Source organism: Pithys albifrons, chromosome 3, assembly GCF_047495875.1.
Source record: "Pithys albifrons albifrons isolate INPA30051 chromosome 3, PitAlb_v1, whole genome shotgun sequence".
Classification (NCBI taxonomy): domain Eukaryota; kingdom Metazoa; phylum Chordata; class Aves; order Passeriformes; family Thamnophilidae; genus Pithys; species Pithys albifrons.
In genome coordinates, this window is record NC_092460.1 from 28,927,844 (window position 1) to 28,948,809 (window position 20,966).

Genomic DNA, 20,966 nt, shown 5'->3' on the forward strand with positions numbered 1-20,966 from the left:
TCTCCAGTCACTATCCCTGGAGGTCTTTAAGGTAAGACTGGATGCGGCATTTGGTGCCGTTGACATGCTGATGTTCGGCCAAAGGTTGATCCTGATGATCTCAGAGACCTTTTCCAACCAAATGGATTCTGTGACTGTGTGTTCCAGACTGGGTGCAGTCGCCCCAGAGCAGCTCCAGCTCCAGCTCCCGGGGTGTTGTGGATGTCACTTGCCAGGGGGCTCAGGAAGAGCGGCAGACAAGCCTGAGTCACACAACAGGCTGCGTGTTCCATACGCAAAACATGTGGCTTCCAAAAACCAGATGCAGCCGCCGAGCGCCAACATATTAATTAACGACCACATCTCTCATGTCTCCCCACTCATGTTTTGGAAGCATTATAATAATTACCCACGGCGCGTTCAGCGCCTCGGGGTTTGCAGAACAGCTATTCGGCCGTTCCCCTCGCGGGCACGGCCTCCCCAGCACGGAGCTCCAGGGGCGGTGCGGAGATAGGAGCAGCGGCCCGTGGGTGTCCCCCCCGAGCCCCGCAGGGCCGAAGGGCCCGGCCAGGCCGCGTCTCCATGGCAACCGCTGCGGGGGGCGGGGCCTCGGGGCCTGAATGCGCATGCGCAGCCCCTTCCCCGCGGTATCTCGGGGAACGCGGGGACGCTCCCTACGCGCATGCGCCGCGCGCCCCGCGCGCCGCTGTCCCGCGTGGGTGTCGTGGCTGCCGCGGGGGCCGCGCGGGAACCGGAAGCGGAAACGCTGCGGGCGCGCGCGCCAGAGAGAAGCGGCTCTTCGCCCCAGCGGGACCTTTTCCCGCGCCACCCGCGCGCCCTTCCCGCGCCGCCCGCGCGCCTTCCCCGCGCCGCCCGCGCGCCCAAGCCCGCCCCGCCCCGCCCCGCCCCACCCGGCTGCCGGGGAGGGGCTCGCGCCGCCGCCCGCGCGCTTTCCCCGCGAGCCGCCGCCGCCGCCCCGCGCCCCTGCCCGGCGGCCGCGATGTCCGACAAGGAGTTCATGTGGGCCCTCAAGAATGGAGACTTGGATGAGGTGAAGGACTACGTGGCCAAGGTAGGCGGCGGCGGTCCGGAGTGGGCGAGGCGGCGCTGCGGGCGGAGGAGGGAGGGATGTGAGCGGAGCCCCCCCCGGGGTGGGGCCGGGAGAGGCTCTCGGTGCTCTTGGTGCGGCGCCTGCACCTCCTCGGGGCCTCTCGCTTCCTGGGCTTCCTTCTTCCCTCGCCCGCTGCCCTGGGCCCCTCCTGCCCCGGGCGGCCCTCGGCGTGCCGGAGGAGTCGCTCTGTGTCAGTACGGGAAACTTAAGTGGATTGGCCGGCAACACCCAGCCCGGCCTCGCTGATCCTGTGCGTATTTGTGGCCTCCGTTTGGTGCCTTAGGGCTCATCCTTAATAGGGTGATGCTAAGCTACTGAGTGTGCTGAGGCTTAATTCATTAACCTGCTGTGAATTGTTTTGATATCTAGTTAGGGCGAGTGCTGCAGGAACAGTGGACACCCGTGCAGTGGGTAATAAATGTTCAGGTACACAGCAGTGTTTGGAAAGTGAATTCTGTCCTCGTTTGCCTTCGGTTGTCAACAAGGTTTGTAGGAAAACTACATGTACATCATAAAGGCAAGATTCTTCTTCGGTGGATCCTTACTGTTCAGGAATATTATCTAGAAAGTGTTACATCAGAGCAGAGGTTTACAAGTTCTTTAGCAATAATTGCGTAGATCTCTGAACAAATTAATGATCATTGTCTCTTTGGGAGCTTGACACATGCTGACACAACTTGCTGGGATGATTCAAGTTCTTTCTTCTCCAGTTGTCAACTTTCAAACTTGTAGTGCTCTTGGCAAAAATAAGTGTGCGAGTACTTCCAGCTGCTTTAGTGCAAAGTCCAACAGCTTAGCTTGAATAGTCTTCTCTGATGGTTTCAGCTAAGCTACTGGACTTTGCATCAAAGTGGCTGTGCACTCACGTGCTGTCTATAAAGTATTGAAGGTAATAACTGGGAATAAGGTAATTATCCCACTTCAGCTGCTTGTTAAAAGTTGTGTACAATGTCTTGAGTAATAAAGTTGGATTATACATTCTTATGTCGAATTTATTCTCAGATTTGGGGACTTGTAGAGTCTGTCAGCAGCAGATTTGAATTCTTCCTACAGCTTTTAAAGGAATTCCATGTATCTCTAGAAAATTCACTGCACACTAATAATTATTGGATCCTTTTGTATCTGTTGCTGAGGCAGAAGCTTTGGCGTAACTGTCTTGATTCAGTTTATATCTACAGGATCACTGCAGAACGAATTAGAGAGCTTTTTTATATTCCCCCTCTTCCTGAGTGGCACTGCAACTCATGTAGGAAATGGATTTATGGGATCACTCTTCATCTGCTTCAGTGCAAAGTCAAATACTTGGTTTCATCTGCTGCTGAAAGAAACTTGAGCCAGCCTGGATGGTGCTGTAGTACAGAGGCTGAAGGGCGTCATCTGACTGCACTAATGAGGCAGAAATTCTTAAAAGAGATAAACGGATGGTGGTTAGATAATTAGAGTAAAAAAACCTGCAACTCTTGAGTAATCTTACATTTTAGATCTGTGTCTAATGTAGAAGGTGAATAAACTGTGTGAACTTTGTTTGTTTGTGATCTTATTCACCCTTTTCTCCTACATGCAAATAAGCTTCCTATCATCAGTTGTTAAACATTCTACTTGACAGTAACACAAGAAGTCAAATGTTTTTGGTCCTTTCTTTATTCTTGACAGGATTGTGGGCTAGTAAACTCTTAGGCTGGTTTCCTGTGAAAACAAAGCTTATTTCAGCAAGTTTTGGCTGGTTGTCTTCCTTCTTAATGGTTTGTTAACTTTTTTGGCTAATGTTTTGTCAAAGGAGTGCAGGTAGATGAGTTTCGTGAAACTAAATGAAATGGAGGGAAGTAACCTTCAGGGAAGTGAAAACGGGAATGAGCTAATGTTTTAATGCACGACAGGAAATGTACATTTAGGAGGGGCAAGAGCATTCTATAAATCCTCAGAATGTAGAAGAAGCCTTAGCTGGAACTTCACATTCTTGCTTCCAAAATTAATGAAGTATGTGAGGGCAAATCATGCCTTGGTAGTTACAGTTCTCATGAAAGTTTGTGTTCTGTGCTGCATGTCCTTTTTTGACTTTATTCCTTATCAGTTATATGGCTTCTGCTCCCTGCTGCTTTCCTGTTTTAAGTATGATACAGTGTTCAGGAATTTTACTTTTATAAACTCTGCAGTAGCAGAAATTTCCTTTCTCTGTAATGGAGGAGGCAGTCATATATCTTACAGTCTACATCTTCATAAATTTTTTTCTTGTCTGTCTGCCTGAAACTTTTGTTTCCCAGCTTCTCGTTTGTTTTGTTTCTTGTTCTACTCTTGTTTCCTCATTATTTGATTGCAAACAAAACAGCTTTTAACAATTATCTTTGTTTGCTGCCAATTACCACATAAAGAGTTTGACCTGAACTTTTGTTATATCTGAATGGCAGGGCTTGAATTGCTACCTAGATGAACTTGGGCACTTGGAAAATAATAGTATAAATGGGTGTTATCAGTTGAACTCTGTTAATCAGTCGTGACTTTTCTTCACTTATGTGTAATAAGCTGTAGAGATTCTGTCTTTGGAGTCATTAGTATCTCTCTTTTTTTTTTTTTTTAAAGTTTGGTTAGTAGGTACCAAGAGGAAAGTATCTTCCTGACTCAGACTTTGTTTCCAACAGCAGGTGAAACTTAAAGTGTAATCTGAAAACCTTTCTTTTCAACGACATGACTTATGACTTATTTTCTTTAGGTAGAGATTGTTTCTGCCGCTTCAACAACTCTTGGACAAAGAAAAGATACAGCAACAGAAGCAAGAGTCTCTGTTTGCATTTTATATATTTCTATGTGAGGAGATCATGCATTCTCCTGAAGATACTTTCTTCAGAACAAAATCTTTCACAGAAACAGGAGTTCTGAGAGGTGGCAATGAAACAGACAAGTGCCAAAAGATACTGCTTTGTTGCTTAGCAAAAGAGATCTTAATGCTGCCAGTCTGTGCCTTTGGAAGACATTTTTGGCTTCTACTTGATAAAAATATGAAAGATTATTTTTATAGTTTGAATATTCATATGAGACTTCTTTCTTTTTTGTAAGAAACATCTTATTAGCATCTACATTTATCAACTTGTAACTGTCAACTTTTTCCGTGTGGTAAATGTTAATTTCTCCTGAAGTTCTGTAGCTGCTGTGCTACCCCAGCAGTTAAGTATGGTGTCAGCTATTTTTATGATGACTAGATTAAAAAGTAGTTTTCACTGATTGCTTTCTTTGATGTCCGCCTTCTGAATGTAGCCATATGTTGGCTTCAGAGGTGTCTTTGCAGGAATCTAAGGGATTGAAAGAATTCTGCACCCTTCCCACACACATCCACTCAAATTTTTAAAATTCCTCAAGAAAGCAGAAGCTTTCATGGGAACAGATGAATCGAGAGTACAGTTTAATGGGTGAGGAGGATCCACACAGATTAGAGAGATTTCCTTCCCTCAGTAGGGAATGAATTAAGAAGTACTAGTTAGAAGAAGAGCAGGTTATGGTAAGTCTGTAGTATTTATTAACATGAACAGTGTTTGCTCTTTTTCCTTTTCTTTAGCCTTCTTCCCCAGTGGAATTAGATAAACTGTACAGTTGCTTAAAAAGACTTCTCTTATCAGCACATGGATGTAACATTTCCAGTCAGCAACAGATTGGTCAGGCTAAGTACAATTTCTGATTGTCCACTAGGAACAAAGTTTTTAGCAAGATAAACTTAGATTTGTAGGACTAGGACTTCAATAAATGTTTGTTCTAAAGTAATTTCATCTCCCATAGCTTAACTGAGGACTCCTTCACTTCATGAGCTACTTTAATCCCTTACATCGTTTCTTAAACCTACCTCTGCTTACAGTTATGTTTGATAAATCAACTAAACTAACACCATAAGAAGATGATAGGACAGTCAACCAAACTGGAAGCACCAGATTTTTACTCCTGAGGGGACTGGGAGGTTGAAGTGATGGTAGGCTGTGAAACAGATGCTTTTAGAAAGTGTGTGTATGCTGTGCTGGCCTAGTAGGAATTTCTGGTGTAGAGTCTTGTTTTTCAAATAACTAAAACATAACCCAAATTCTGAGAGGAGCTCCTAGAAAACAGCAATCAGCTGTGTATTCTTGACAATATAGTGATGCTCCAAAGAGCCTTGCAGTACTTTGGGTTATAATCAAATTTGTATACGTCTTGAGAAACGAAGAAAACTTGACTACTGCAAAACTAATTAGAGAGGCTAAAATAAAAGCATTGTTTAGAAATACCTTTCTGAAGTAGAAGTAGCCATCAGGAGTATAGTTAAGCTGAAAGTGTTGTGAAAGAGAAGAAATAAATAGCTTTTAACTTCTGAGAGGAACGCTATTCTTTTGAATGTCCATTCAAATAACTTTTACACCTTCAGTTACAAAGTAAATGAAAACAATCACTTAAATTGTTATTCCATATGGGTGGATTATTTGAGTTACAGATTAAGCATACCATGGATGTGTTGAAACTCCCCTTGTCTCATTATGTTGAGTGCTGAAGTACATTTTATCATTATGGCTACACTGATACCTGGATTGCTTCTGGTTAGGCAACAGTTTTCTTGCTCTTAAGTGACAGCCTGAAAGTGTGTCTGGATTACAGTGCAGGATAGCGATACCTCCGTAATTTGTCCGGGAGCATAACAGGGACCTGGGAGCTGCTGGACTGTTTATTCCCTGTGGAGCCTCCTGGATATCTCTATATTGTAACTTCTCAGTGTTATGCCAATACTTTTACTATGTGGGTTTGTCTTAATCTGAAGATTCTAGGCCTTCTGTTATTTTCCACTTCCCAGATTCTTACTGTTGAGTCTGCTGGAATGTGATTGCTAAAGATGCAGGAGTTTTTAGCTGCTTAGTTCTAATTAAAATTTTTGTTCAATTTACATTTTGTAAATTTGAACATGATGACCTAAATCTTTCTTTTATGGGTCAACACAGTTGTTTGCTACTGTAACCTGCTGTTAGCAGATTCCATGTTCATGGTAGAGTTTTTGTAACTAAAATCCCATGAATGTACTATAAAAACAGAGCACAGCCACCACTTTTGAGTAGAGTGTACAATCAAATGAATGAGCTTGTTAAAAGCATCTTTTCAGAAGTGCTGATTAATTTCTCCAATTTGATATGAAAGGATCTGAGGACATGGCAAGGAATTGCTCACAAATGTTAATAGTTTGTGCATCAGTTCAAGTAGTTTATAGGAACAGCATGAAGTAACAAACTTGCCTGCAAACCTGGCACTGTGATGGAATGTGTGACTCACTGACTGAATGAACATCCCAGGATTCTCAAATCTGTCCATTTTGTGAGGGTATAGATAAAACTGATTCTTAAGGCATTTCAGTCTGAAATGTACATGGAACTCACCCTAGCTGTCACTGCTAAATGCACTACTTTATTTCTGAGATGTTGATGTCAGGCCTATGATGATTTTGTTCATCAGGTTGGTTTCTGTGTTTTGAAACTCTTGGTGGCTTTTAAGTCTGCATGACTCATGTTTAACTTTTTTATGTTTAGAAAAAAATAGTTAAATACTTCCTTATTTCTTTCTGTCTGGGCTGTTATTATTATGCTGACTTGTCCTGTATCTAATTGGTATTTGCTGCAAAAACTAGAGAGAGTTATTAAAATCAGATTTTAATAAAACACAGAATTTCAGGTGGGTTTTCTTTGCTGATGTGCTAATGTATTCCTACCCCTTAAATTGGAAGCATCTCTACAGTGAATATATCCCATTTTGTCTGAGTTTGTGGTATATAGCATATGCATTCCTAAGTATGACAGTCAAAGTTAGGAATAGCTTATAAATAACAAGTTTGAAAGAGTGTGAGGAAAATATTTACTTCTAATACTGCTTTTCTTCCCATCCTCCCTTATTCTAACCAGTTTTCCTTCTTGCATCAGTTTATCATTATTAAATCTTTGTTTTTCAAACCTCCAGAAGATGAGCTAGGCTTTCTAGAAGTCCAAGTCGTTTGTATCTGTATCCATTGGGAATAATATGTGAAAAATTGTGTTAGCCATGAAGATTGTGCATTGAATGCTGGCTTGGGTTCTGTGGAATTGGTGAGTTATGCAGCACACATAGGAAAAAAATAATGAATGGATCTTGCAGCGGTGTCAAAATGCATAAGTAGGGATTCCTTTGGATAGTTCACAATAGACCAAACAACTTCCATATGCTTCTTCTGAAGGACCATACGGTTAGTTGTTAAGATACCAGGACCTGAAGGTCAAATATTCTACTCAAGTTCAAGGAGAACATAGTGGCCTCAGAAATGCAGGGTTCTCATGTCCAAGAATTTTTGAGGCCAGAAGAGAAAATTTAGGAAAGATGCAGAAAACCGGGGGAGATGTACACAGTTGTGTGGCTTCAGTCACGTTTACATTTTCATACCCATCCTCAGCTGAGTTGAGCAGATTTTTTTTACAGCTTTGTGCTTGTTTGAACTTCTGAGTATGCATCTGGACAAAAGTGTGAGCAAAGTTACCTCTTTGTAGCTGGTTTGCACACTTCCCAAGTTGAAGGGTTGTGTTAAGTTACTTATATTTTTTTTATTGCCCTGTAGCAAAATGAATGTTGGATTTAGCAGCCCATACAATTCTGTGGAAAGAGATAGCTGTCACTTGTGTAGGCAGATCTATTACTGGAACTAAAGCATTATCTGGAATTAATAACTGCCAACAACTGACCTGTTGGTTCTACAACAGTTGTTTCTCTTACAAGTTGCGCTTTCATCAGTTTTGAACAATTAGATGTTTTTCTGCTTTAGGTCATGATGAGTAGGGGTAGGTACAAATCAGCACGGCTGATATTAAAAATAATTTGAAACCTTTATTGGATAATGGCTGTGATACTGAATTCTTTTTGTAGCAGAGTAATGTTAAATCCTATGTTGACCAATAATGGCAAATTCTACACAATCTCAGACCAGAGACTGGGGAGTGGAAAGATAGTTTCCTTTAAACATTTAGGGGACTGGTATCTGTAGTGTTGCTGTCTTGACTTGGAATGCAGTCAATATTCATAAGTCCTGTTGAACAAGCTACAGTTCTTGTCTTGATTCCCTCTTTGACATGAAAACACTTGTGTGTATCTTGTGGTTTTGGGTTTTTTCTCTCCTTTTAATAAAGACAAGAATAGCAAATAACTTGATGTTATCCTGAAATCCTGATGAGGGAGAGTAGGAAGGGAAAGAAAAATACAGTCTTGAAAACTCATAATGCACATGCACAAGAATATGGCTTTGAAGTAGCTTGGGGTTTGGTGCTTTTAGCACTTTGCCCATTTTTGCAGTCTTTATTAATATTTTGTATGCAGAGTAATTCTGTAACTTGGTACAGATATGTAATATGCCAAGGGTTATTGCATTTCTCTGAAGAAAGAATATCTGAGTCTTTTTTCCTGCATCAAGAATTAAAGTATGGTCTGCAGTTTTGTCTTTTCATGTATATATTACTGTCTTCCTCTGTGCTTACAGACCAGGAGGAAAATGGTGAAATGCTTTTACTTAGCCTTCAGCTACACTTTGAAAATCAAATGGAGTAATTGCATACAGTGGCTAATAAGCTGAACAGACCAAAACACCACTAGAAAGGTATTCTGGAGATTTCCCTGTCACATTTCAAGCCAAAGTTCAAAGAATGTTCTAAAGCATATCTAATTACGGAGTCAGTTTTTAAAACAAAATTGTGCACTCATTATTTCTTATGAGCTAAGATCAAGTCTTGATAATTATAGCTGAATGACTGACACTTTCATTTCCAAAACTCCAGTGAATTATGAACTTGTTTTTTAACACGCTTGTGACCTATAAATTAGTGATTAGCTTCAAGCAGGAAAGATGATCTGGAAGGCCATTTGAGACAAGAGAGAGAGAGAGCAGTCCATAGGGCAATTACCACCAGCATCTCTCTTTTAAACTGATTTGTTAATTATACTCTGAATGCAAATGCCATAGACAATAAATGTTTAAAAGTATTTTTGTTCAAAATTATTGCCAATACTTGATTTAGGTAATACAGTTGGAAGGAGAAGGTTTAGAGTCCTTAAATAAAAAAGACAGATCAGGAAAGTTCTTGTGAGGTGAAGTCTGCATTTCTGTGTATGCCCTGTATTAAAAAAAAAATAAAAAATCACAGAATCCTTTGTATTCATGTGAGGCATTTGGGAGAATCTTTATTTTTTGGATTGCTGACTTCTTAATAACTTTAATTATACTGTTAACTCTTCCTTGGCTGACAGGATGAGTATTTATCATGATTTAAAAGACTTGATTTTGGCTTTTGATAAAGCAGTAATTATCTGTTAGTTAAATATGTCTAGGATATAAGAAGAGTAAATACATTTAATTTCAAAGTATATTCCTCTAAATTGAATATAACATGAAATACAGTCTTTAGTTCCATTCCTGTGACAAGTTAGTAGACTGTATTTACTAACACATTTTCAGCAGTAGTTCCTGGTGAAATCTGGAGAAAATACCTTAACTTTCCTAGGTGGATTATTTAAAATTTAAAAGTTCAATATCACTAAGTTTTAATGAAAGCATTACAGTGAAGCTGAATATTCCAAGTTTATGTAATTGGTTTAGGGAGGCATTCTGTAGGTGTTAATGCATATTTTTGTAAACATGCTTAGAAAGCAGTTTGTTTCATGGATGTAAAAATAGCTTTTGTGATCAAGTTTGTTGCTTCCGTGTTTTGTTTTTTGCATTATTCCAATCATCAACTGCTTCAGCATGTCAAAAAAGCTGTGTTAAGGCACAAAATTTTTTTAATTCATTAATACCTCTTTTGATATTTCATATCTTTTTATGCATTGAGGCATGAAGGAAATGTAAATTCAACGTGCACAGTAAAATAATGCCTGTTAATCTTATAGGAAAACCTATTTAGAAGCTAAGCTTCATTGCTTGGCATTTGACAGAATACTTGATTTTGCCTTGGACATATCCTTTGTTCAGATTCTAGAGAAGTAATTCCTCCTTACGATGCTAAGCCCCAATTATTGTATTTGAATTCAGTATTTTTGGAAGTAAAGCAGTAATCTTTGGGAGATACACTCACCTTCCTGTATATTCTTTCATACCTTCCTGATAGAGTACAACCTTAACTTTGAGAACTCATATTTATTATTGTTGTGGGTGTTTTTTAATGACTGTGTCTTTGTATCATGCAGAGAATTCAAAATACCACACTGGCACTTACTGAAACTGAAACCCTGTGGCTGCTGCCGACTGTTTGCTTAAAGGAAAACACCCACTTCCTGTGCGTTCTCTGGACAAACCTGTACTGAGGAGTTACACCAATGCTGATGTGGGACTCTTACAGAAAGTGGAAGTGTTTTAATTGAAGAACTCGGTGCAGACTGGATGATAATAGCTGTTATTCTTTGGTCAGCTGGTTAGCTCTTGGAACAATGTCGGACATGTTAAGTTTGACTTTGTATGAAACTATAGGAACAGGTGTTTTGTAGATTCTTCTCTTTCCAGTGTCTTCTGCTGTCAGACTGCTGATGGTATAGGACTGGATTACTGAGACCTGTGATTGCTGGTTTATGGTTGATGCCTCCCGTTTAGTCATTGTGTGGCACCCATGTGAGCTGGAGTGTTTCCTGCTCAGTATACCCTTAGAGCAGGTATCATCAAAATCTGATCATCCAAAAAGCAGCAGGGGTAAAACATGGTATCTGGCCAATCAGTTCTACAGAAAAACCCCCACTGTTTTAGGCCAGTTCAGTGTTGCCACTGAAAATGGACAATGCACTGTGTTCAATGGATACGGAACTTAACACATCTCTTTAGAGTGAATATGTCATTAGGTTGATCTGCAGTTCCTTCAGAATTAATGGTTAAAGGCTTTTTTTATGTTTGTGTCCCTGTATCATGTCTGATAGACAAGTCCTGGTGCTGTAACTAAAGCATTTTAACTTTTAATTCCAAATTCTAACAATCTTTTTAAGCAGAGATAGCTTGGAAACTGTCTGGTCATTGACTGCTTCAGTTCATGATCTAGAATATTTAGTGCTCTTAACATTCATCAATTAAAGTGCTAATCTGGACAGAGAATCTCTTGTTAGAAGTAATAATACCTTTGTCTGCATCAGCTTATTATGTCAAAACTAGATGCTGGCATTGCTCTGAGCTCTTTCCAAACTAAGAGACAAGGGCTTTTGGACCAGATTTTTAACTGAGAATTCATAGGAGATAACTACACAACTGGTCCATTCCTGTTTCATCACTTGCTAATGCAAACAGTGAGTGTTTGCACTGTTTCTTGCTCAAGTCTTATACAGATTAAGGATTTGTGGAGGGCAGAACAATAACTCATGGATTTGGCACATCTCTGAAGCTGGGATTGTAGCACAAGCTTCTGGAAGCTGTAACTAGGAAACAGTTGGTTCATTACAGTTCTGCAGAACAACTCATGTGTCAGGTTAGTTTGTCACCCAAAATGCTGATACAACAACTGAAGCACAGATGGCTCAGTAGTTCAATTTATTTTGTAGTTGTTTCTGGAATTGTATTCTTTTGACTATGACAAAGGACTTCAAATTACATTTGATTATAGTGGATAAGCTAGATACTTGTTTACCACTAACAAAACCTGAAAAGTATGTTTGTTAAGCACCTTTTTGTTGGCTTAAGCCAGAATAAGTGTAGCAGTGCTTCTAAAAGCTTTTCAGAGTACTTTAAATATTATATCAAGACAGGTTAAAGTCATCAAGAGGTTCAAAATTTGTTTTCTTCACTTGCATAGACCAAGTATTGGTGGTGTTATTAGCTGTTCAAGCTTCTACTAAAGCAGAGGATTGCAAAGTAGATGTCCATTTTAAGCATACATGGACTTTGATATCTGTCTGCTCTGGTTGTAGAATTTGCTGCAAAATGCCAGCTAGAGAAAGACACACGATCACCAGAACAGATACCCCTTTTTGATAAACTGATGAGGGTCATTTAGTGGGAATATTATGTTGAAATTCTTTGAATAGTGTTTTTTCAGCTTTTTAAAAACTGAAGCTCAGATGGATATTGCAGGTAAAACTAATAGCAAATACTAGATATGGATCCAGAAAAATTATGAAAATTTGATACCAATGTCTGCAACTTCTTCTGCAGAGATTTAACTTTGTGTGTTCAAGTTCCCTTCTCCACATCTGTTAACTTGAATTTGCTTTTTGATCACTATCTACAGGATTCCTTGTGGTTGATTTTGCTACTTCTGTTTGTTTCAGTAAGATGTAGTAAGGAGGAGGTGTAAGGACAGCTCGTCCCATCTATTTCCCAAAGCATACAGGGTAGACAGAAGACAGCTTTAGGTAATAAAATTTAGAGGACAGGGAATAAAACACCCAGAAGTGTTGAAAAGGTGTTAATAAGTATCTCTTCAGGAGAACATAAAAAATAAGTGCTAGAAAGTCTTAGTTAATGCAGTTGGTCTCAGCTGCTAAACAAAACCCAAAAAACTTCTAAGTTTTCTAAAATTCTCCAGTTGGAAAGTAGGTATCCCATACAATAAATCTGGGTCATTTGCTTCAGTTCAGTTGTCCACAGACAACTGTAGTCCACTCAGGCTGCAGCTGGAAAAGTACTGGAATGGTCAGAATTTGCTGAACCACCGAGCAACAGTGGCATTCTCTGTGTGGCAGGCTGAAAGAGAAAGAAATTATTTCAATGTTTTTAGTGGACTAAAAGTAAGTAATTTTTTAAAATATAGGGGATTCGAATGAAAACTCAGATCCTGCACAAAAATTTTTGCAGTTGCCATGGAAAACTGCCTACTTTCAGTTACAATAATTTGATTTCTCAGCTCTGGCAGGATCTTACTGCAAGTTTTTAACTGATGAAATCTGCTTCAAAATGATAAACAATTCACAAGTTACAACATTAATCTTTTTACTTCCTTTTCTGCTCTTTGGACTTCACCCAGCCTCTGAGCTATTAGTTATTTCGGCAGGTTCCACTCTTGCTCTTGGGTTGAATATTATTGACCATGTGAAACAGGGTCATTTTTCTTGTGAATCAGAAGATAGAGATAAGAAAACTTGAGACTAAAATTTGCTGAGCAGGAACTGCTTAAAACTGTTCCTTCTCAGGCCTTCTGTGTAGTTTCGGTAGTTCTTCAATGCAACAGGTTGAGTGGAAATGTGATATTTATTATTTTCATCTGCTTTACCTAATTCTTAGGTCTGCAATCCCTGAAGTGCCACGTGTCAGAAGTTTTTTTTGTCTTACAGCAAAAAAAAAAAATACAGAGGTTTAAATAATATGCTGCACTGATTTAGGAGCTGGTTATTTGAATTATTCTTGCCTCTAAGTATTAAAAATGGATGGGAATGTGAGGCTGGGGTTATGACAAAATGCCCAAAAGCTTAGAAAAATGGTTTTCTTGTCTAAAGTACTGGACTAGTGGTTCAATTACCTTTGGATTTGTTTTAAGGCAGATGATATGAGGGTCTGTCTACTGCATCAGTTTCAAATTGTGTCTACTCAATAATAGATATAGATATTTAACTTCTCTGCTCTACCCAGCAGAAACTGCTTCAGTCTAGAGCTCCCTTTCAGTTTCCATGACAAAACATGTAGAGAAAATTGTATAACAGCTTAGACGAAGACATTAATTTATTCTCCCATCTATTTAAAGGTGTTTTAAGTAGCATTAATTTTAACACTTGAAAACAATAATTTTTTAGGAACACTCTTAATACAGTAATTCAGGCCTGATGTCTTTGGCTATTGATAATCTCCAAGGCTTAGTGTGGATTTGGGTGGGCTAAATGAGTGTGTCTTGACAAGAATCAAAACTACTTTATAAAAGTCAATGGTGCTTTTTATACCCTGAGACTATTCTTGTGGATGGGGGAGGCAAAAGTCAGTTGAACTACAGTGCTAGTTCAAAAGAATGGATGGAATGTTGTGGAATTGTGTAACTGAAGGCCTAAAGTGAGCTGTGTTGTTAAGAACTGGTATTCCATAATGTTGTCATATTTCTTCAACATGGTTTACATAAATACATTTATTGGGTTTGTAGCTGTCTTTATTCCAGCTTCAGTCAGGGTTAGCAGTGTGTGAATCAGTACATTAGCAGTCATAAGGTGAGAACTGGGGTTGCAGGCTGGAATACAGATGGAACCACTCCAGAGGCAGACTGAGGAGACTGAAAGAGCTGTTCTTCAGGTCTTACGGAAAAGCTGGGCTCTCTGCATGTAAGTCCAAGGAATGTTTCAATGGTGATAAAATAACAATCATAAGAAAAGTGAGGTAGCAGCACTTGAGTTTTTCATTGGTAAAACTCAGCTTATTATTTTGTATTGGCTTTTTGTGTTTGAACTCATAATATTCAATTTTAGTTCTCAAGCCTTCAAAGTTTCATTAACAGAGTATTTGAGGCTCTAGTTCTGTGCTTAAGCAGCTGATCAGTGGAAGAACAATGCAGGGGAGGGAAGCTATAAAATGCTGTTTCTATAATGGAAGAACAGAATGCCTTTTTTTGTGTTGTTGCATAGAGTCATAGAATGATTTGGGTTGGAAGGAATTTAAAAGATGATCCAGTTCCAAACCCTCTACCATAGGCAGGGATACCTTCCACTAGATCAGGTTGCTCAGAGCTCCATCCAGCTCAGCCTTGAACACTTCTGGGGTTGGGGCATCCACAGCCTCTCTGGGCAATCTGTGCTGGTGTCACACCACCATCACAGTAATGAATTTCTTTCAGGTATCAAATCTAAAGCTACTCTGTCAGTTTAAAGCCGTTGTCCCCTCCCAGTCGCTACATGCCCTTGTAAAAAGTCCTTCTCCAGTTTTCTTATGGCTCCCTTCAGGTACTGAAAGGTGATCAAAGTTCTCCCTGGAGCCTTCTCTTCCCCAAGCTGAACAACCCCATCACTCTTAGCCTGTCATCATAGGAGAAGAGCTCCAGCCCTCTGATCATCTTTGCTGCTCCTCTTTGGACTTACTCCAACAGCTCCATGTCCTCCTTAAGTTGTAGGCCCCAGAGCTGGACACAGTACTCTAGGAGAGGTCTCAGGAGTGTGCAGTAGAGGCGGAGAATTGCTTCCCTTGGCCTGCTGGCCACACTGCTTTTGGTACAGCCCAGGATACAGTTGGCTTGCTGGGCTGCAAGCACACACTGCTGAGACATGTCAAGCATCTTGTCCATGAACATCCTTAAGTCCTCTGTGGGGCAGCTCTCAATCCATTCTCTGCCCAGACTGTACTTCTGCCTGTTTGTACTTGTGCTCTTTGAATACAGATGAAATGATACTGCAGCCTTTTGGAACTTGCTTATGACAGAATGAGAGATGTTATGAGAGGGATTTTTCAATACTGCAGCTTATGTTTCAGGTCACATAATTTGAGTAATCTGTAAGCAATACACAGAGTTATTCAGAAGGTGAAAGCAAAATAGTCCTCTGGAAGGAGTGCAGAAACATGGCACAAATGTGTAGATGTGGAGGTGTGACAGCTGAAGTTCAGTTGAAGTGAAAATTACCAAGGAGTTTGGAAGGCAAAGGGAAATCTGTACCTACTGCTTTATGGAGCTGAGGACCTTTTGATAAAACATGTAAAAGCTGTTTTGCCTCAGTTTTTATTGGTAGGTGAAGGAGGTACAGGGAGATGCTTTCAGAATTGGGTGGTTTGTTTTTTGGGGTGATGGGAGTGGTTTGTTTTGTTTTTTATTTTTCCTGAAAATGATAAAGGGTAGATTTTATAGTTATCTTTCTGTACAAAGGACAGGAAGGATATAGAGAAGTTTGCTTAGTTGTGCACATAGAAATGTAAGAGACAACAGTTCAGTTGAAATGTGAGAAATTCTAATTAGCTGTAAGAGAAAAAATACTTCAATGTGAAGATGATCAAGCCCTGGGAAACCTTAGAGCGCTTGTGTAATCCCTCTGTCCTCGGAGGTGTATGGACCTGAGCTGGGCAATGTGCTGAGCAGCCTGAACTGATTGGACTTGCTTTGAGCAAGTGTTGGGCTACATAACCTACAGAGTTCCCTTTCAGCCTTAAATAGTCTGTGATTCTATGAGTCACTAGACTGACAAGCTTGTAAACTGTCCTTTTATTTTTAGATTATTAGTCAGATTTCAGGAAGCGTGGTATTTGAGTTTTCACTCATTACCACCAGTGTTTTATGACCCATGGATTAGATATATAAAAACATCTTTTTTTTTTTCTGTTAGAGTAAGGCTCAAAGTTTTTGTTTGGCTTACAATATTTTTAAACTTACTGGCATTTTGGAAATCGCAGAATGATTGACCTCCTGTGTAGAAAATGGGTGTTTTTGTCAGGTGTTTCTGCTGTATTGTTTGTAAGGATTCTTAATCAAAGTGTTTACATCTCTAGTTCCAGAGAGGTAACTTATGGGTTAGATGAGCCCCAGGGCTGATGTGTGGCAGCAGTAAACACTTGAAAAGTCTATGAAACATACAACTGAAACAAACACAGCTTAGGCAGTAAACTTTGGCTTAAATATTTAAAAATGCAAACATTTTGAGAATTTAAATAGAATGACAAAAATAGCTTAATGTATTTTTATCTTCAGAGTACTTACCTGTTGTTTGGGTTTTTTGAGGGGTGAGGGAGTAGGCTTGTGATTTTTTTGTTTTGTTTTTGTTTTTCCAAAGATTAATGAATCTGGAAAAATGGAGAATTGTTCTGGAGATTGATTGAAGGAGGTGTGAGCTGACTCAAACTTTGAGAAAATGAAGGAGAGTGTCGGGGGAAGATTAAGCCATGGCACTTCCTACTGTGGAAGTGCAAGTGTGTTTGCTAAACCCTGCTTGAGTATATGCCTAATAATTTTTTCCAAGGTGTGATTTGTCCAAGCTTGCTCTCCCTTCAGAAGACTGAGGCAGACATTGTTCTTAAGTGATTTCAAAGCTCAGTTTGTATATGTTCAAAACTTGAAAATGTGGAACATTCAGTCAATTAATTCGGTTTAAAAACTAAAAGTAGTTAGTTTGGAGAGAAAGATTTCATTCAGTGGACATCTATGTAATTTCTGTTATGTCAAAATATGTTGTGAGGTTGTATCCAAAAGCTTAAATTAGTTTATTCTGCCAATTTCATTTTATGCAGTTAAAATTAAATTGGGACATCTGACCATGGCATTTTCAGAGGAGAATCTCTGTTCAAAATATCACAGTGTAAAAAAAGATTTTACATTTCAGTTATACCTTCATCATTGCTATTGTCTTTATCAAAGCTTACCTTTTTTTTCCTAAAAGACATCTTATAAAGATTAACATAAGAAGTATATCCTATACTTAATTTCACCTGTTTATTTCCAAGTATTTCTTCTGGCATAAAGTCCCAGGAGGATTTTTTTTTTTTTGGTGTTACACCATGCACTTAAAAGTGAAGAATGTTGCATAAAGGAACACTTCTCACATAGTCCCTCTGATACCAAGGCCATGCTCTGTGATGGGACAAAGAAACAAACGGTACAAAGCCTAAATTTTATCTTTCATCTGCACATATTTGCTTATTGTTCCAATACCTGAGGAATATAAATGCTCAAATCCTGAGACCCTCCAAACCTGAGACATTCCTGCTTTCTGTGAGTTGAATTCTCAACATCTTTTGCTACAGATCTATATAATGAGATGGGTTATAAATATTTCTGATGAACTATCTCACTTAATCTCTTTGAATTTTTTAAAAACAAATAATACAACCAGCATGAGGCAAGGCCTGTGGGGAAGACAGTAAAATATGAAGTGTTTGGAAGTAGTATCCCAAATATGCAGCGAGATATTCCAAATATTTCATCCGTTGGACTAACGCTTTTTTATAGAAAGAGGATTTTTCACTGTTCCTGTTTTCCACTTAGACAATAGCAGTAAAGTTGTTGATATATTTTACATGTCAGAGTTATCTAATACTGTGTAAGGATGGCCATCCTTTGTATGTGAAGAGATGGAAGTAATGCAACAGACTGTACAGCGAGTTATTTTTTTCCCAGAATAATGAAGACAGAAATTATACAGTAGTGTTGCTCCTTTAAGATCCTTCCCTGCACTCCAAGGACATCTGACTGCATGGAATCTGAGTCCCTTCATTAAAACTGAAATTAAAGGAATGCATAAAATGGGGATATAATGTTATTTTTGCAGGCAGGATAAGTACAGATGGGGATATGGAGTTGTTTCTAAATCTGAAAGAGCATTTTAATGCCACCAGTATTACAGACCCTGCTCTACTAATACAGTTAACCTATGCAATAGGATTTAATGAGGCCACAATTTTCAGTTTCTCTTCCTGGGGTAGAACTGCAGTATAAATCCCAGCTGCTAACTTCTGATGTTTTCAAGTGCCAAGTCGTGGAAGAGATGAAGGAACAGATTCATCTGGCAAGAATAAAATGACCAAATTAATTCTCAGACTGATTAGTTCTCTCATTGGATTCATTGTTCAGCCACTAATTCTGGTGCAGGGGTGGAAAGGATCAAACTGTGGCTGGGAGTAGTGAAGCTGTAGCTGCCATACAGGAGAAAATCAGTGCTAAAGTGATGGGTGAGCTGTGACATGAGTGGCTTGGCAGGCATGTTCCAGAGCAACACTAGTGACTGATAAACCACGGTGCCCACGTGAATAGCTGGCTCAGGTTTGCCTTCAGGGCGTGCGCCACTGCAAAATAAGCCTGGGATTGAAGTACACAGAGTGTTGAGTTTAGCTCATTTGGCTTTAAGCGTGATGCTTTTGAAACTGGCAGGACCTGGGAAAAGAGGGAGGTAGCAGATCAAGCTGGACCAAGGAAGGCATGGAATAGTCTTGTGTAACAAAGGCGACAGAAAGGCGAGGGCTGTTCGAGGACAGTGTCAGTTTGGTGTGGTTAAATAATCTGCCTGGAAAATAACGAGCTTTAGAACTTGTGCTTTATGACTAAACTTCTTCGTTCAACATTTTCAATGAGCTGATGTCATAATGTGCACTGAGGACAAAGTCAGTGAACTCTGATTCATTCCTTTAACTAGGGCTGCAAAAGAATAAGGTCTTAAATTTGGCAAAACTTAATCAGGGCAGCTGTTTAAGTGCAGATCCTTCCAGCTTACTCTGGGACATCCAGCAGGTGTGACGGGAGGGCAGCTTGGCTGTCAAGGAACTCCTCTCTGAGCTCAGATAGAAAGAAAGGGAGTGTGAAAAGTGGAATTAAGGGATGGATACATACCTAAGACACAGGTTGACGCAGGATGTGTAGGGATGGAACTAAAAAAGCCAAAGCCTTGACTAGAGCTAAACTGGAAAAGGACATGAGATACAACCAGGGGTTTTGTGAAAGTACATTGGCAAGAAAAGGTAAAGCAAGGAAAATGCACGAGATAGTGGGTAATAGGAGTATTAAGTTCAGGAGTAAGTAATTTTGACAGTACTCACTTAAGAAATTAGTTAGAGCAGATCTTTTTATGGATTAAATTGCTCCATTACAGAAAGTAGGTGATAGTCGCATTCAGAGGATGCTATAATGAATCATACTTTTAGTTATTTAAAAAGCAAAGTTCTTAAATGTATTTGGAAGTGAGCTTCATGTTTTTATTTTCCCGTCCTAAGTGACAAGTTGATAGCCAGCTTTCAACTAATGCTAATACTTAAAGTACTTCTAATTGAGTATTTCTTCTGTCATCCATGTATGTGACTTTTTGAAATAGGGCATAAAAATCTTCTTTCATGCTGTCTTGTTTAGTAATTGGAGATTCACAGAAGCTTTTCTTTACCCGTAATCAGATTTTCTTTGAGGGGATTAAAGCAGATACCTGTGATCTGCTGCTTCTGATGTTTCATGTGTTGAACTGGTTTCCAGTGTTACTGCGCAGCTGCTGCCCGAGGTCTTTGACCTGCAGAGAAAAACATTACTGATGTGATTTATACCAGGCTTAGCCTTAAATGTCTGACTAAGTAAACTCGGTGTATTCTGGAAGGTTGTTAAAGAGGTGATCATGGCTTTCCTTTTGTGTGGGCAAATTCCTTTCTGAGGCTTTGCAGGAACATCTGCAGAATTGTTAGTGAATTTGTAGGTTACTCTAGAAAGTGAAAGTAAAAATCTTTCAGGAGAAGCGTGACGTGTTTTACTGAAGGTATGCTTTATTTTGAGGTTGATACGATTCCGCGATGTGGGTTTAATTGTATCTCCTTCAGAGGACTCTTGTAACTATTAACCTTGCTGCTGCTCTGTTAACTCTAGAAGATGGCAGAAGGCTCATAAAACTTCCTTGGAGAAATCTGTTCTCTCACTTTTGGTCTAGTGCCGTAAGATTTTGTTGCTGCAGGCATGAAGGAAAAATCGTGCTCCTTTTTGTCAGTTCATGTGGATCCTGACTATATGCCTGTGCATAGTATGGTCTTTATTAAAGTAAACCTTTAGCAGCTATTTAATACAGTCTTAGTTTCAGCCTACCAGTATATTTGTCACTTTGCTGTTTCAGAGTTCAGTATTGAGAACCATCACCTGATAAGATTGCTGATACCCATTTCATAACACCAGTATGGCGTGTTTGGCCAATAATTATTGAAAAATACAGTAATTTTGGAAAACTTTACATAGAGATAACTCTTTTCTTCGGCTCTTTACTCCCTGTGCTTTTCCTGCTGCAACAGATTACAGGGCTTGTGAGACCACTTTGTCTCATTCTGTTGATAGAATTAACCACACTTTCACCAGAGCTGCCTTGCTCTTGAGAAGGGCCTTAAATCTTTATCTTTTGCTTAGACTTTTAGCATATGAAGATGTGAATCAGCATTCAGAGCTTGTGCTGTAACTATGATATATAATTTCCTCACTAAGGTGAATCCCTAAATTCTCTAGTGTGTGGTCAATCATATATAACTGTTACCATACAGAGAAAATCTGTTCCCTGTATAAAA

General features: G+C 39.6%; 1 protein-coding gene across 1 annotated transcript in view; it reads left to right on the plus strand.

Annotated features, from left to right (window-relative positions):
- Positions 1–722: 722 nt before the first annotated feature.
- MTPN (myotrophin) overlaps positions 723–20,966 on the plus strand; it is a 36,055-nt gene continuing 15,811 nt past the window's right edge. Inside the window, exon 1 of the mRNA XM_071551165.1 lies at positions 723–1,051. Coding sequence (XP_071407266.1) covers positions 980–1,051 — 72 coding nt within the window. The 5' untranslated portion in view covers positions 723–979. The remainder of the gene's footprint in view (positions 1,052–20,966) is intronic.